Source organism: Musa acuminata, chromosome BXJ1-8, assembly GCF_036884655.1.
Source record: "Musa acuminata AAA Group cultivar baxijiao chromosome BXJ1-8, Cavendish_Baxijiao_AAA, whole genome shotgun sequence".
Lineage (NCBI taxonomy): Eukaryota > Viridiplantae > Streptophyta > Magnoliopsida > Zingiberales > Musaceae > Musa > Musa acuminata.
In genome coordinates, this window is record NC_088334.1 from 334940 (window position 1) to 348153 (window position 13214).

The following is a 13214-nucleotide window of genomic DNA, read 5'->3' on the forward strand; positions in this document are numbered from 1 at the left end:
ATGCTTCTTCTCTCATCTTGCTTTCACTACACTTATACTCTCTTACGTTTTAAAGTTAATATCTTTCCGAATCGATTTCCTTCGTACATACAAAATATTTTCTGAAATCGCGTTGCACTAATTCACCACCCCGCCCCCCCCGCCTCTTAGTGTCGCTTTTGATCCTAACATTGCTCACTCTAGGAAGTTTACTTCGTTCTAGCTAGTGAGAATACGAGATTATCTCTTAGAAGTTGAATAATCTTATCCCTATCAAAGAATTCCTTATCCACTTAATTAATCTTAAAAGAATTATTTTGTAATCATGAGAGAAGATCGATCATAAACCATTTCAAAAGGAATTATTTTCATAAAAGAATGATATATGGTATTATTCTACCATTCTGCCAAGGAAATTGTTTTATCCACTAGTTTGATTTATTCATCACTTCTAAGATAGTTTTCTAGACATCTATTCATCACTTCTAACGAAAATAATAAATAAAAATAATAATCCCTAATTGGCTACATCAAAGGATTCTTATCACAATTAAAAAATTAAACTCAAAACTAAATAAAAAATAAAGATTAATAATAAATTCTTAAATTAAGGAATCCTAACACTGTAAACTTATGTTTTCTCCTTCTGTCTGAAGAAGTGCCAACACTAACAACCAGCCAAGAAAATTTGGTGAATACAAATCATCTCCTCACTCATCATTCTTGGCTCTCTTTAATTTTCACCTTCACACAAAAGCTTACCTGGCTGTGGACTACTGAAAGAAAAATCATTAAACAAAATCCAAGTAAATTGTCTTGTACATTATCAAAATACTTTCCGAAATCTTTTGATTCAAGAAAGGTATTTGTACAAAAAAAAAAAAAAAAGACTCGAAGAATTCTGGATCACTAATGAGGCCTGGCTTTATATGGGACTGGAAAATAGTCTAATTTATACTGGAGCTCAATCTTAGAAAGAATACATTATATATGAATGTATATAATTTATATATACTATTTTTATTTGTTCTCTAACCACCTACTTGAGTAGTCTGGAAGTTTTGGGGAAGTAATTGGCTGCTTTCACTGCGCAATGCTGGTGTCCTGCTTCTAAACATGTGCTTTCTGCACCGCTGAAAAATGCCATCATACATGAGATCAAATTGTGCTCCTGCTCTCTCCCGATTCAAGATGAAAAAGATGTGATCGGCTTCAATGATCTTATAGTACCTGAAAGAACATCAAAAGAATTTTTCGCTTAATACATGAATCCATGACATTAATTGTACATATAACAATAACAAGGAGGACATACAATCTTGACTATTTTGAGTTAATCCTATGTATCTTTTGCCATCATTGTGTTCCGTAGAAAATTATATCTTTAGTTAAATTGAGAAAATTTAAATATTTATCTATAGTTCTTAGTAAAATTTTTTAGATATCCTTCTACCTCTCGTCGTACTATTGATAGTAATTTTTTTTTTAAAACTACAACATCTATGGGTATCTTTAATATATGCCTATATCATTTTAAATATTTTTTTTACTTTACTCACCACGAAAGATTCACTTAATTGTCAATGAAAGAAAGAAAATATTTTTTCCTAATTTTTCTTATATCTCAACACATTCATCTCAATAATACAAACTATACATATAGTTTTTTAATTACTCCACGTTTAGATTTACAAAATATTGCATGTCTAACAATTGATTAATAAAATTTTTCTCTTACTTACTGATCCATGTTGGTACAGAAAGGAGGAGGATATTTTTGGAAAAGATCACTTTTTTGTCACCATATAAAGAAGATCTACAAAATGAAAGCTAAATAGCTGATAAAAAGAAAAGGAAAACTGAACACATGATTCTTCACTTAAAAAGCAGTAACATCAAGCACTGAATAGCATGCACTTTTCTCTTCTTTTTTTATTTTTATTTTGTGTAATATACACACCTGCACAACTTCTCTCTGAGACATAGTCTGCAAACGATATTACTTACATAAAAAGAATATATATCATACAAATTCTAGCCTAGGTCACTATCATGGCTGGTTCAAAATATCAGGTTGGTGACTTCAAGTTCCAATTACCTCTTTTAATTTAAAAGAAGAAAAAAAAAAAAACATGAAGTGCTTAACGCCACCTCAAAACATTGATTGTCAACATATGATTTGATGTCAAATCTGATCTGAGTAACCCTATTATTACTTGCAATCTGTTGGTTTTTAACCCAAGTCAGGAAAATGCCTTCTAATTTTCTTTTTCAGGTTCATCAGCTTCTGCTAGAAAAATGGGCACAGCATGGTAACTTAGTCACTGTGAATACCTTTATTTAAAATGCTAATTATCCAATAACAATCCTTTAACACTGTGAAAATGTTGTGATGCAATGTTTTGTTCTCAGTACAAAGGGAAAAAAAAAAAGAAAACTATAGACTGATGCAATGCTGCTATCAACTAAGAAAGCTTAAAATACACAATTTTAATACATACAAGACATGAAGAATGAAATATATGAAGTAGGAAGTGCTCTATATACTTTTTTAAGGACTACAAAATGTACGTATGCTGAAATGTAATGCTATCACATGAGATAAAGAAGCAGAGTTGGAGTACAAACCAGATTCCTGGCTGCAAAGGAAGGCATGTCGAGTCATCCACAACAAGAAGGCTCGGGTGCTCTACAGGAAGGCGAGGATGAGTCATGGATATTGTGTTGAGAGCTCCATCATTGTCTTCCCAATCTTCGTCTCTGTGCCAACTCCACCAGATCTCAGCTTAGCACTCAAAAGAACATTAGCTTGCATTGGTCGATCGCTCACTCACCTGTAGCCTTTGTAAGGCAATGATGCATTGCGAGGGAAACGCCACCGGCACATCTGCAACACCCGAAGGAAGAGCAATGGATGGACGCCCAAAATGGTGGAGGGAACCGTGAGCCCAAATATCTTCCTCGTCCTCTTGGTTGCGTAGCTGAAGTAGAAGGTGTTGGGGAAGGTGCGGAGTCCCGAGTTGAGCTTGATGGAGCCTTCAATGGTGAGGTCCGGTAGGATCCAGTCGCCGGTGGCGAACGGCCCGGTGTTGCCTAAGAGTAGCTCAGCCAGACCTGAGACGCCGGTCTTCCTCCATCCCATCTCGAAATGATCGAACCCGAAGTTGTAGTAGTTCTTGAGCCATGCAATGTCAAACCAGTCGAAGAGTGTGACCCCAATGCGACAGAGCTGAAGCAGACATATCGACTTCATCGTCCTCCCATTTCCTGGTCTGCAACAGAAGAAACCCGACATGAAGTCATCCATCCATCAAGAACTTGCTGGAGGAATCCTGATGACTCACCGCATGCCGTCGTAATATGTTCGGATGGTTCCGTTGATTGCGCCGGAGAGGGAGGTGATGCTCAGCACCCAGTCCTCGGAAGTGTCGTAGCCGCTGAATGCCTGCAACAAGGAACATGTTTGATTCAGGGAAGTGGAGGAGGAGGAGGAGGAAGAGGGAGGAAATGGAGGCACCTTCTCGGCAAGCATCTGCTGCAGCACCCTGGCAACCTGCACGCCTGCGGAGTGCCCGACGAAATGGACGGGGTGGTGCTCATCCCATGAAGGGTGATGCCCTAAGTCGCGGCGCAAGAAATGGATGAGCTGCAATCTAATCCGGCAGGAGCGGGCAGTGATCGGTTTCTGCCTTACCTCGTTCGTAGATCTTCCCGAGCTGTGCGTGACCAAAGTTCCTGCTGTGTTCTTCTCCGTAGTCCACTTGCCCTCCCTTCAGAAAGTAGAACAGTTCCCTTGCCCTGGAATCATGGAGCACAAAGGTCTCATTTTTCTTTCCTCTTTACATGAAAACCCCTTCCAATTGACCTCAAAAATGTGATCTTTGGGTAGACCTACCTGTCGTGGATGCTGGTTAGGGATCCTAAATCCGGCACCAGAACGTGGTCGTCCTTCTTCTCTGCCCCTGCGAAGTACGACAACCCTCCGAGCTTCTGCAACCCGATGAGAGACAGAGAGAGGATTCAGTACCAAATCAAGAAAAGAGAAGATAGGCTTAAGCATCGTTGACGAGGAAAGCAGACCCCTTTGCCGAAGCCGAAGATGCCGTGCACCAGAACGATCGGCGGCTGCGGCAGCGGCGTCGGAGACCCATCGAGAGCCGCTGCCTGGCGCTTGCTCCCTTCGTCCGGGTCTCCGGTGGCCAGGTTGAGGACGTTGGGGCGGAAGCAGTCCGTCAAAGCCTGAGAAAGATCCGACGCCACCGCGGTGCTGAATATGTAGAAGCCGAAGAGCAGGTGCACCGCCGCGCTGACGAGGAGCTCCGTCAGGCCGAGGATTCCGATCGACAGCCTCGCCATTTCTCGTCGCTCTCTCTCAGAGACACCACACACCAACACTTGCTGCTCGTCTTCCAACAAGGACAGCAGAGATGAACAGGTTGTGGAGACGAAGGGAAGAGAGAAGGCAAATGGACCCCTTCCTCTTCCTCCTCCTCTCCGTCCCTATCTCTCGCTTTCACATCAGCATTTTGACGAAGGAAGAAGCGAGGAAAAGATGACTCCTTCCTTCCAATTGTAATAATACCACACAACCTTCCGAGTAAGCCAGGAAGGAAAGAAGAAAGGTGGGTGGGAGTTGGGAACGGGCACTCTCTGCCCCATTCATCTTTGAATCCCCAATTTGTTTTCTCGGTTTCCGCTCCTCTCATTCCCACTAATGCTTGCTCATTGGTTCGCTGCCAGTGCCGCCAGGCTGACCTCTCGATCTGTTGATCGACAAACAGGGATTTAGGGACCTAATGATAGACCAGTCGTCGAAAGAGGCGTGGGATTCTAATCCATCCACCTCAGCCTGTCGATGAAAACGGTTATAAAACTTGGATCATATCAACGAATGATTTGATGAGTCGATGATGTCGAATCCAATTTTAGTGAAGAGAGGACAACAGATGTCTTTGACTGGAGATGGTGGGTTAGTTTAATTATATAGCAATATCTTTTATGATTGGATGAATGCATAAAATAAATTGTTGTTTGCTTTCCTCTTGTGTCTATGGTGAGAGAACATTGCAGATAACTTCATCTCTTTGAAGGTTGCAAATGGTAGATTTATATGGATAATGATATGTATTGTTTATTTTCCTCTAGTCTGTCTGCTGTAACATGAAAGTAAAGTGAAAAAATAAAAAGGTCAACGATTGATTGATTCTATTGGATGTATAGAGAGAGGGATGAAGAAGAACGATAGATAGATAATCAACAATAAAAACCAGTGAATAAAGTTTTTATCGTCTTTTGACTTACAGCCGCGCCGCTTGGAAACGATGGAGCAGATTCACTACGCGAAACAAGGGGATGGAAACGAGCCCCTTGGTTGGCCCATTAGAATCAACACCGAGAACCGCTGACGTCGGCTTGGTCAACTAGGTAGGGCGGCAGTCCACGATTGACCATGGAATAATAATAGTCCAACTTACAAGGCGGTTGTTTCTTAAGCTCATGGGCATCAATGACAAAGGATGAGAATGTGGATCGATCTGTGCATTGACAACGACCCAAGGGGACCTCAAATAATACCACAAACGCATGGTATGGTGTTCATAACCATAACCTGGACGGATTGATTGGAGAACAATATTGTCATGCATCGTGAGCCTATCTATGCATTACTTCATCCTTCTCATCTCAACATGTCATAGAGATACCAACCCATTGGAACCAACCAAGAAAGCAATGCAACTTTTTTCAACCAGGAGCATCAAGAGCCAGCAGCTGCTGCTGCTGCTGCTGCAAATCAAACCATGTCCATTTTCCTCAACATCTTACAGCTAAACTTCCTAGAGGGACGAAGAATTAGTGACGAACCGTCTTGGAACACTGAACAGATCCCTCCCTGCAAAAGGGGATGACCACTCGAGTGATCCAGACAAGTACGAGGAGTCCGTTGAGAGGCCGTCATCGTGCATCCCTGGTACGTAGATGCCACCTGTGGCGTCCATGCCTGGCCTCGCAGCTCTGCCACCCATAAACATGGTAGACCACGTAGCAGATAGACGATCGCTCTTCGTTGATGGCCTCATCAGAGTTGTATCCAAGCTCCAGTCTATAGAGGTGTAGTCACATGGTGTCGATCCACCAGAACTCCAGTCTGCTGGTGATGAAAAAGAGGAACCAGATGAACCCCACCCGGTGAAGATTCCAAGTGAGGGTGGCACCACAAGCGACGATGACGACGATGATGAAGAACCAGCAGCGTTCCATGAACCATCGAAGCCAGAAGAAGTTTGGAAATGACTCTGGGGAACCAATTGCTGGGCACTGGAACCATTCAAACCCAAATAGTGTGGACCATGGCCCAGACCCCCATTTGCCACCATCATCTCCATGCTAGAAATACCATTTGAATACCATCCTGTGGAAGCTGGTGGTGATACACTAATGCTGGGGCTTGTGGACGTGACATTGTGCTTGGCATTGACGGACTGGGGACGCTGCATTACACTGACCGGTTCCCTCAGTTTTATCGATGGCATGTTGGCCCTAGATTCACTGGTTGCCATCACAGACCGAGTGGTTGGAGATGCAGCTACCTGCAAGGATGACAAAGAGTATGAAATGGATGGTGTAGGACTAAAATTTGACCACTTTTTCTCCACAGGAGCAGCCACTTGTGTTCTTCCCCAATCTGGCTTAGACTGTACTCTTCTCAAAGATTGCAAATTCCTACTTGTGGACTCTACATCTCCATTTGTCACAGTTTTGAGGTAGTTTGGATCCCGTTCATCTCTTCTCTGCTGCTGAGTGCCAACTGACGCCAGCCCCTTCTGTTGATGTCTTGAAGTTGCATTCTGAATAGGTATTGCAATCTTATTGTCCAGATCACTTGCAGTGGCAGAGTCACCTGTTTCTTCCGATTTCAATGGAGTAGATTTTGGCTCTTGCTTCTGTGCCTTTAAAGTCTCTTCGGCCTTTTCTAGGTCACCCTCACAAGCAACTACAGCTCTTTCAACCTCCTGCTTAGTGCACTTGAACTTCACCACCATGTCTGAAATCTCTGCAAGCTCTGCGGTGATGTCTATTTTCAAGTTAACACTACTGTCTATGTTTGCGGCAATCTGCTGTTTGCTTTCTTCATTCCCTTCAAGGAGCCAAGCAATGGATTCTTCGACACGCCCTTCATTTTGTATAAGAGCCATTGTTGCCTGTTCTGAAGAGAAACCCATTGCTACAAGTTTCTGGGAGAGCATCTCTAGTTTCCTAGACATGAGGTACCCACAACAACGCTCATGTAGTTCCTGTGCTCGCCTCTCCTTCTGGCGTTGATGCTTCTTCTCATTTTTCTGCCGAATCTTCTCGCGCTTGTCAGTATCACAACCAGGTACAGATTCAACGCGAATTGCATTATTAGTTGTACTTTTCTCCTTCTGATCCTCGGACTCACCAGAGTAGCCATTATGGTTAGACATCGAATCAAACTCACCTGTTGTACCAAGTGAACTACTACCAGAATGCTCCTCCATTTCATCTATGGTTCCAAAATGACCATTCAATTGGCCTGCCGGCAATGAACCAGAGGCCGTTGTATCAAAGGTGTGGAATGTCCCTGAATCTGGATTGTATGCGTTTGAAGAAGAACCATTCCCATAGCTAGGAGCCAGAGAAGGTTTCGAAGAGACTTTGGCTTGTTCCTTGGCAGCCTTTGCAGCCAATTTATCCTTCGACTTAGATTTGGACGCTGGAGACATTTCTAATGATTTTATTACAGTAATTTTCCTGCAAAAGATCATATTGCAAATTTGATTAATCAGACTGTCATCAAACGATTCACTCAAATAGTATTATGAGGCCTGCCAGAACAAAAAATAACAGACATGAACAGCAGCTTCAACCAGGAATCTCAACTCACTTCAGAAAGGAATATGGAAGAAATAGAAACAGAACCAAGGACAACAAACCAACACTTACAATCACAAGTTACAACGTCCTGACTAATTAAAGTTGACCACATAGATCTTTTCCCACTATATGATATTTTCTATAGGGCATATCCCTAGTTAAATCAGTGGTATTCACTTTTTTTTATATCATTTCTATAAAGTATTTTTAGGTCTTCCTCTTATCTCCCATGGTACTGTTAATCCTAATCAAATCAGTTCATCTAATCATGGCATACGTAGATCTTAGTAAGATGTCTACACAATCTTAAAACAATTTTCACTTTATCCTTTGTCAAGACACATAATTGCACACGTATAAAATGTTTCTATTTTATTTTTTCTAATACCTCCACACATCCATGTCAACATTCTTATTTTGAGTGCATTAACTTTACGTATTGTTTCTTAACTTTCTAAGATCGAACACAGAGCATGATTCATCTTATAACTATATTATAAAACTTTTTTATCTATGGGGTACACAACAATCACACAAAAAAAAAATTCTAACACACCTCGACTTCATATCACGTTTTCATTTTATTAACAATATCTTCATCAATCCTTTTCTCCCAGTAAACAATAGATCCAAGATGACTAATATTCTTAACATTTGTCCATCCATCTTAATTATAACCTTGATTGTCATACTATTACTGAGATAATAATTACATACACCAAGTATAAGTCCTACTTAATCAAAGTCCTCTAGTTAATAAACATGGTCTCAAAAACTCAAATTAATCCCAATTAACCTTTCATCAATTGAATCAAGGAATGAACTAAGTGCATCCAAATGAAAAATGCAACATAAAAATGAATATACAAGTCTCCATCCACCCTCTCACCACAATCATAAGAAATTTCTGTTGACTTCATTCTGTTCAAGCACATAGTGAATAACAGCAAGAGACAAGACAACACAACTTGCATATATACCTAGTATCAGAAGAAACCACGAGTTCCTGTTGCAAGTATAACTTCCTCAATATTACTAGCTTTATCTACCTAACACGTTGTTTTTAATGATAATACAGGTAAATTACAAATAATTTGTACTAGTCCATCTTCAAACGTCTATTTTTTGTTTGGTGTAACATCAAGATTGAGATAATAATCAAATAAAAGTACCCAGGGATTATACATCAACCAGTGTTCCTAAAGCCAGTCCTAAGTCAAATAATTTGTACGGTTAAACCCAAAACAACCCATGTTAATGTTGAACCTAGAAGTAGCAAATAACAAAGTCTTTCTCGGGAACATATCCACAAAGAAAAATTACAACAAAGAAATTACTGATTCCACAGAAGCATTAGTGATCGATCCCAAGAATGATGAAATATGCTTTAAAACGTATAGATAAACTAAGCATTTTTAACTTACGGTCATACCATGCTCAATTATGAAAATAAGAGAAAAGACAAGAAGAGAAATATGAAACTTCAAGAAACAATTACTTGCATAATAAAACATAGAGATTTCCACAATTATCTCCTGGTAATGTTCCAACCATGCAAAGGACTGAAAACAAACTGCCCACAAAAATAAATTATTGCAACAAAAATATGGAAACTCTAAGTTTGGTCATGCTGAATATAAAAAGTGAACAGCTCGACAAATGGGGCGACAATGAAGATATCATTGTATTCCAATTCCAATATGGTATGCTCCCATAGCAGTATTATCCAAAGCTGATTAGATTCAGGCTGATTTTCGGCCTTATAGTTAGAATTTAAAAAATGGTCAAAATTGGATTGAATCAACCATATTCAGCCATAGTTTGCAGATTTTAACCAATTTTAGCTGATTCAACAGACATAATAAAAAACAAAGAAGGGAGGAAAAAAAGGGGAGAAAAAGAGAGAAGTTGGAATATCTTCGATGAAATCGTCAATGAGACATGAACAAAATGCTGAGAATATCTTAAGCACCCATTTTCTCAAGGTTATAATATCGTTCATTGCCACAGTTCTTTCGTGTTTTTTTACTGTTGATTTGACTTCCAAACAAACAATACTTGAAAGTGACATTTGTTGAAAGGGAATCCTTAAAACATCTCCCAGTGGTTGAATTTATTGTTACGTTAGATAAAACATCAACCAAGATTCTGGTTGTACAACAATGACATTCTATGTCAACCCTATGCCAGTAGTGAACTTACATTGTATGTGGCATGTAATGCTGGGTTACAACACAAGGACTTGCATATCCGCCAGCTAATGGCATGTTATAGTGCATCATTTGTGGTATGCTGTTGTGGATTGCAGAATAGCAGGCTGGCACTAGCAAGATGCATGGCTCCTTGCTGTTGGTATAGGACAACTTGGTTATGAAAAGAAATGAAAGTTTGACGTAACACTATTTGAACTAAATAAACAAAATTGTGGAAGGATTTTATAGATGTACAATATTTGGTCATTGGTAAGATTGCATAAATTTGATCCACCCAAGATCCTACATTCCTGGGAACCTGATACACTGTACCATGTTTTGCATCTTTAACTATCCTTTGTCACCTATGTTTCTGGTGTTTATGCTGATCATTGATTTTTTTTGTTTTTTGCAAATACATTTGCATCGTTGGTACAGAAAGAAATTCGTCTTTTCCTAGGGATTTATTCATTAACATGATTATGGAATATCTTAAATTCATTGTTCCTTGTAATTGTTGACAGACTGCAAAGTTAGTGGATAAAGGACTTTGAGGTCATTGTTTAGCTTTAAGCAACATCCTGTCGTATAGGCTGGTTAGCTTGTTCATTGGAACATTCGAATACATCTGTTTTCTTTCACCAATGCAAAGCTAACCTATGCTGTCACTTGTTTACTCAATTCTGAATACAAACAGGAAAGCATTCACAAGAATATAATTAATCTATTAAAAATCGGAAGCCTATGGATCCACACACTACTCCAATAGCTGAAGACATTTTTGTTAGAAAATCAAATTTATAACTCCCACATTGAAAAATAAAATTAATAAAAAAACAGTGTGCCAGCACAAAAAGGATCTAAAAAGCTTTTTAGACTTTAAATAGTAAAAATCTAGCAAAAATCTCATAATTTTTTGCTGGTTTAGATGGATTATTTTGACAAAATATGGCATAACCTTCTAACTCATTACAAACTTATATCCTTATGTCCAAACATCCAAACTTCTATTGATCAATCCATTAAAGATGTCAGCTTATTATAGTGTTTGGTTGATGCCATCATGAATGTAAGGTGCATTTTGCATTGCATGCATGAGATCTGTGCATCTGAATGCCAAGTCCATAAAAACAAAATAGAACTCTATTCCAATTTCAGATTGATACCCCTGGTCAAATAGTTGTATATAATCTGAATGGAAATATGTGGGTCGACAAAATTTGATAATACCTATGGCATCAATCGTATCCAATGAAATCTTTGTAGAACTTGCTGTGTTTATATGTGGATAAAATAATTTGACAAGCTCATAAAATAAATAAATAGGTAGACCATATGCCACTTGACTTGTCTAAACAAAAAAAAAAAAAGGTAGAGGATAAAGAACAGTACATATCCTAGTTATATGTTAATAAAAATGCTAGAAACAGACAAATTATGTTACAAACTAAGGCCAGAAAGGTTTAAAAACAGTTGCATCAAAATATCAGGTCGATAAATCATAAGATGTGACTTAAACAGCCACCATCAACTTAGAGAAGGTAAGAAAAATAGTGGTCCGCTACTTAAATTCGAATATGAGACATATATAACCAGCTCGAAAATTTGTGTATAGGATGCAGATATAGCATAAATAAAAGAATTCTTAAATAAGATTTTATTTATACTCCAAGTTAATAACGTGACACAAATATATGACAATAATATGAACAAAAACATCAACGAACAAACAACTGAAACTGCATCCGACAACCATTTCCGAAAGAACTATGGAGTATATGCATACCCCAGTTACACAAATCTTACCATCATTAAGACTCAAGAAAACAAAAAAAATATCACAACAAAGGACTCAACAGAGCCTGAGCCCTACATTACGTCCCTAGACCCAGGCGCATCAGTAGCTTAATCCTCTGACGAAGAAAACCACCGAAACGACCAAAAGCAATCTAACCAATCAACGGATCCACAACTATATAAAGAACAATCCACGAAAGAGATTATATTAGTCAAACACGCGTCGGAATTCGCAAACGGCTCAAAGATTCAAAACCGACAAAATCAGAATACCGAAGATCCAAACCCTAGCTCAAGTCCCCTCTAAAAGATCCGCCCCCAACGAATCGCCAAGAAACAAGAAGAAATCGTGCAATCCAATCCTCTTGCAAAGAAACGACCAACCGAACCGGAAACATATGCGAAACAATCGTAATTCCCTGGCTTGACCAACCAAGATCCAGAAAGCACTAAAACAAATAAAGCAAAAGCAGATCGAGATATCGGAGAGAGGGGCGGGGCTGATTGAAAGCGAGGACTAACCTGAGGGACAAGGCAATCTATCTGAGGGCGGCGGCGGCGGCGGCGGCGGCGAAGGGGAGGTCGGAAGACGTGATCGATCGTTGTCGGAACAAAAGCTAGGGTTTCGAAGGAATCGGAGTTGGAGAACGAGCGAAACCCCTCTCTCTTTCTTTCTCTCTCCTAATTTGCGATTGGCTGTGGACGGGCGTAAGGAGGTTATTAAATGGGAATGACGAGGAGAAGATTTGGGATCCGGAATTTTGCCGTGTGTAAATAGCTCGCCGCCTCACGGATCCGTTTCGACTTTCTGACACGTCAATTGACTCGCCTAACCAGAGGATTGCGTCACGATTCATCTCCTACGGTTCGGATTGGTGGTGGTGTCAGATTACAGAAACTACGACGAATTCGGTCCAGCTTTCGACTCGCCCGACTCGAGGATTGGATCAACGTTCCGCCCCGCCCCCAAATTCGAATCGGATTGGACTCAAATTGCGAGTCCGAGCTTGACAGAGAATTGAAGGAATACGTATCACCTATCGAGTGTAGGATTAAAACACGCGACATCTTTATCAATTTTTTCTACGATCGAAATAATTTGATTTAAAGCAATATATAATTATGATGACTATAATGACATACATGGATCTCATATATAAAGATAGATATATTGATAAAATACTTGATATTGATTATCATGAATTAACATAATTTTGTAATTATTAATGAAAATGATTATGGATGTATAGGTTACAAATTGACATATTCCAAAGTTATAGTTGGTTCATTTATAACCAAATTGAGAAGCATATATCCAACAAAATAGTGTGTAGTTGGATGAACTTATGCCTT

At 39.5% G+C, this 13214-nt stretch overlaps 2 protein-coding genes across 4 annotated transcripts; both read right to left on the minus strand.

Annotated features, from left to right (window-relative positions):
• Positions 1-748: 748 nt before the first annotated feature.
• LOC103994200 (uncharacterized) lies at positions 749-4733 on the minus strand. 2 transcript variants are annotated; one of them, XM_009414528.3, is made up of 8 exons: positions 4060-4727; positions 3875-3969; positions 3674-3777; positions 3497-3597; positions 3324-3424; positions 2814-3251; positions 2608-2739; positions 749-1209 (listed from the first exon to the last, which is right to left on the minus strand). In XM_009414528.3, the coding sequence occupies exons 1-8, from the start codon at positions 4333-4335 to the stop codon at positions 1011-1013; spliced, it is 1446 nt and encodes a 481-aa protein (XP_009412803.2). In that variant the 5' UTR covers positions 4336-4727; the 3' UTR covers positions 749-1010. The 2 variants fall into 2 exon arrangements, with proteins under 2 accessions (XP_009412803.2, XP_009412802.2); XM_009414527.3 differs by having other exon boundaries at positions 3324-3597; positions 4060-4733.
• Positions 4734-5701: 968 nt separating this feature from the next.
• On the minus strand, positions 5702-12565 carry LOC135680461 (uncharacterized). Of its 2 annotated transcripts, XM_065194360.1 has the most exons (3): positions 12384-12565; positions 10075-10218; positions 5702-7749 (listed from the first exon to the last, which is right to left on the minus strand). In XM_065194360.1, the coding sequence occupies exons 2-3, from the start codon at positions 10152-10154 to the stop codon at positions 5814-5816; spliced, it is 2016 nt and encodes a 671-aa protein (XP_065050432.1). In that variant the 5' UTR covers positions 10155-10218; positions 12384-12565; the 3' UTR covers positions 5702-5813. The 2 variants fall into 2 exon arrangements, with proteins under 2 accessions (XP_065050432.1, XP_065050433.1); XM_065194361.1 differs by lacking the exon at positions 10075-10218.
• Between the last annotated feature and the right edge of the window lie 649 nt (positions 12566-13214).

Excerpts from the sequence above, each read along its gene's own strand:
- LOC103994200 (XM_009414527.3), bottom strand. The coding sequence starts at position 4,335 with ATGGCGAGGCTGTCGATCGGAATCCTCGGCCTGACGGAGCTCCTCGTC. Across the intron at positions 3,252-3,323 it reads ACATATTACGACGGCATGCG|ACCAGGAAATGGGAGGACGA; the intron begins GTGAGTCATCAG and ends CTTCTGTTGCAG. Across the intron at positions 1,210-2,607 it reads CCTTTGCAGCCAGGAATCTG|GTACTATAAGATCATTGAAG; the intron begins GTTTGTACTCCA and ends ATGTTCTTTCAG.
- LOC135680461 (XM_065194360.1), bottom strand. The coding sequence starts at position 10,154 with ATGATGCACTATAACATGCCATTAGCTGGCGGATATGCAAGTCCTTGT. Across the intron at positions 7,750-10,074 it reads CATTACATGCCACATACAAT|GAAAATTACTGTAATAAAAT; the intron begins GTAAGTTCACTA and ends GATCTTTTGCAG.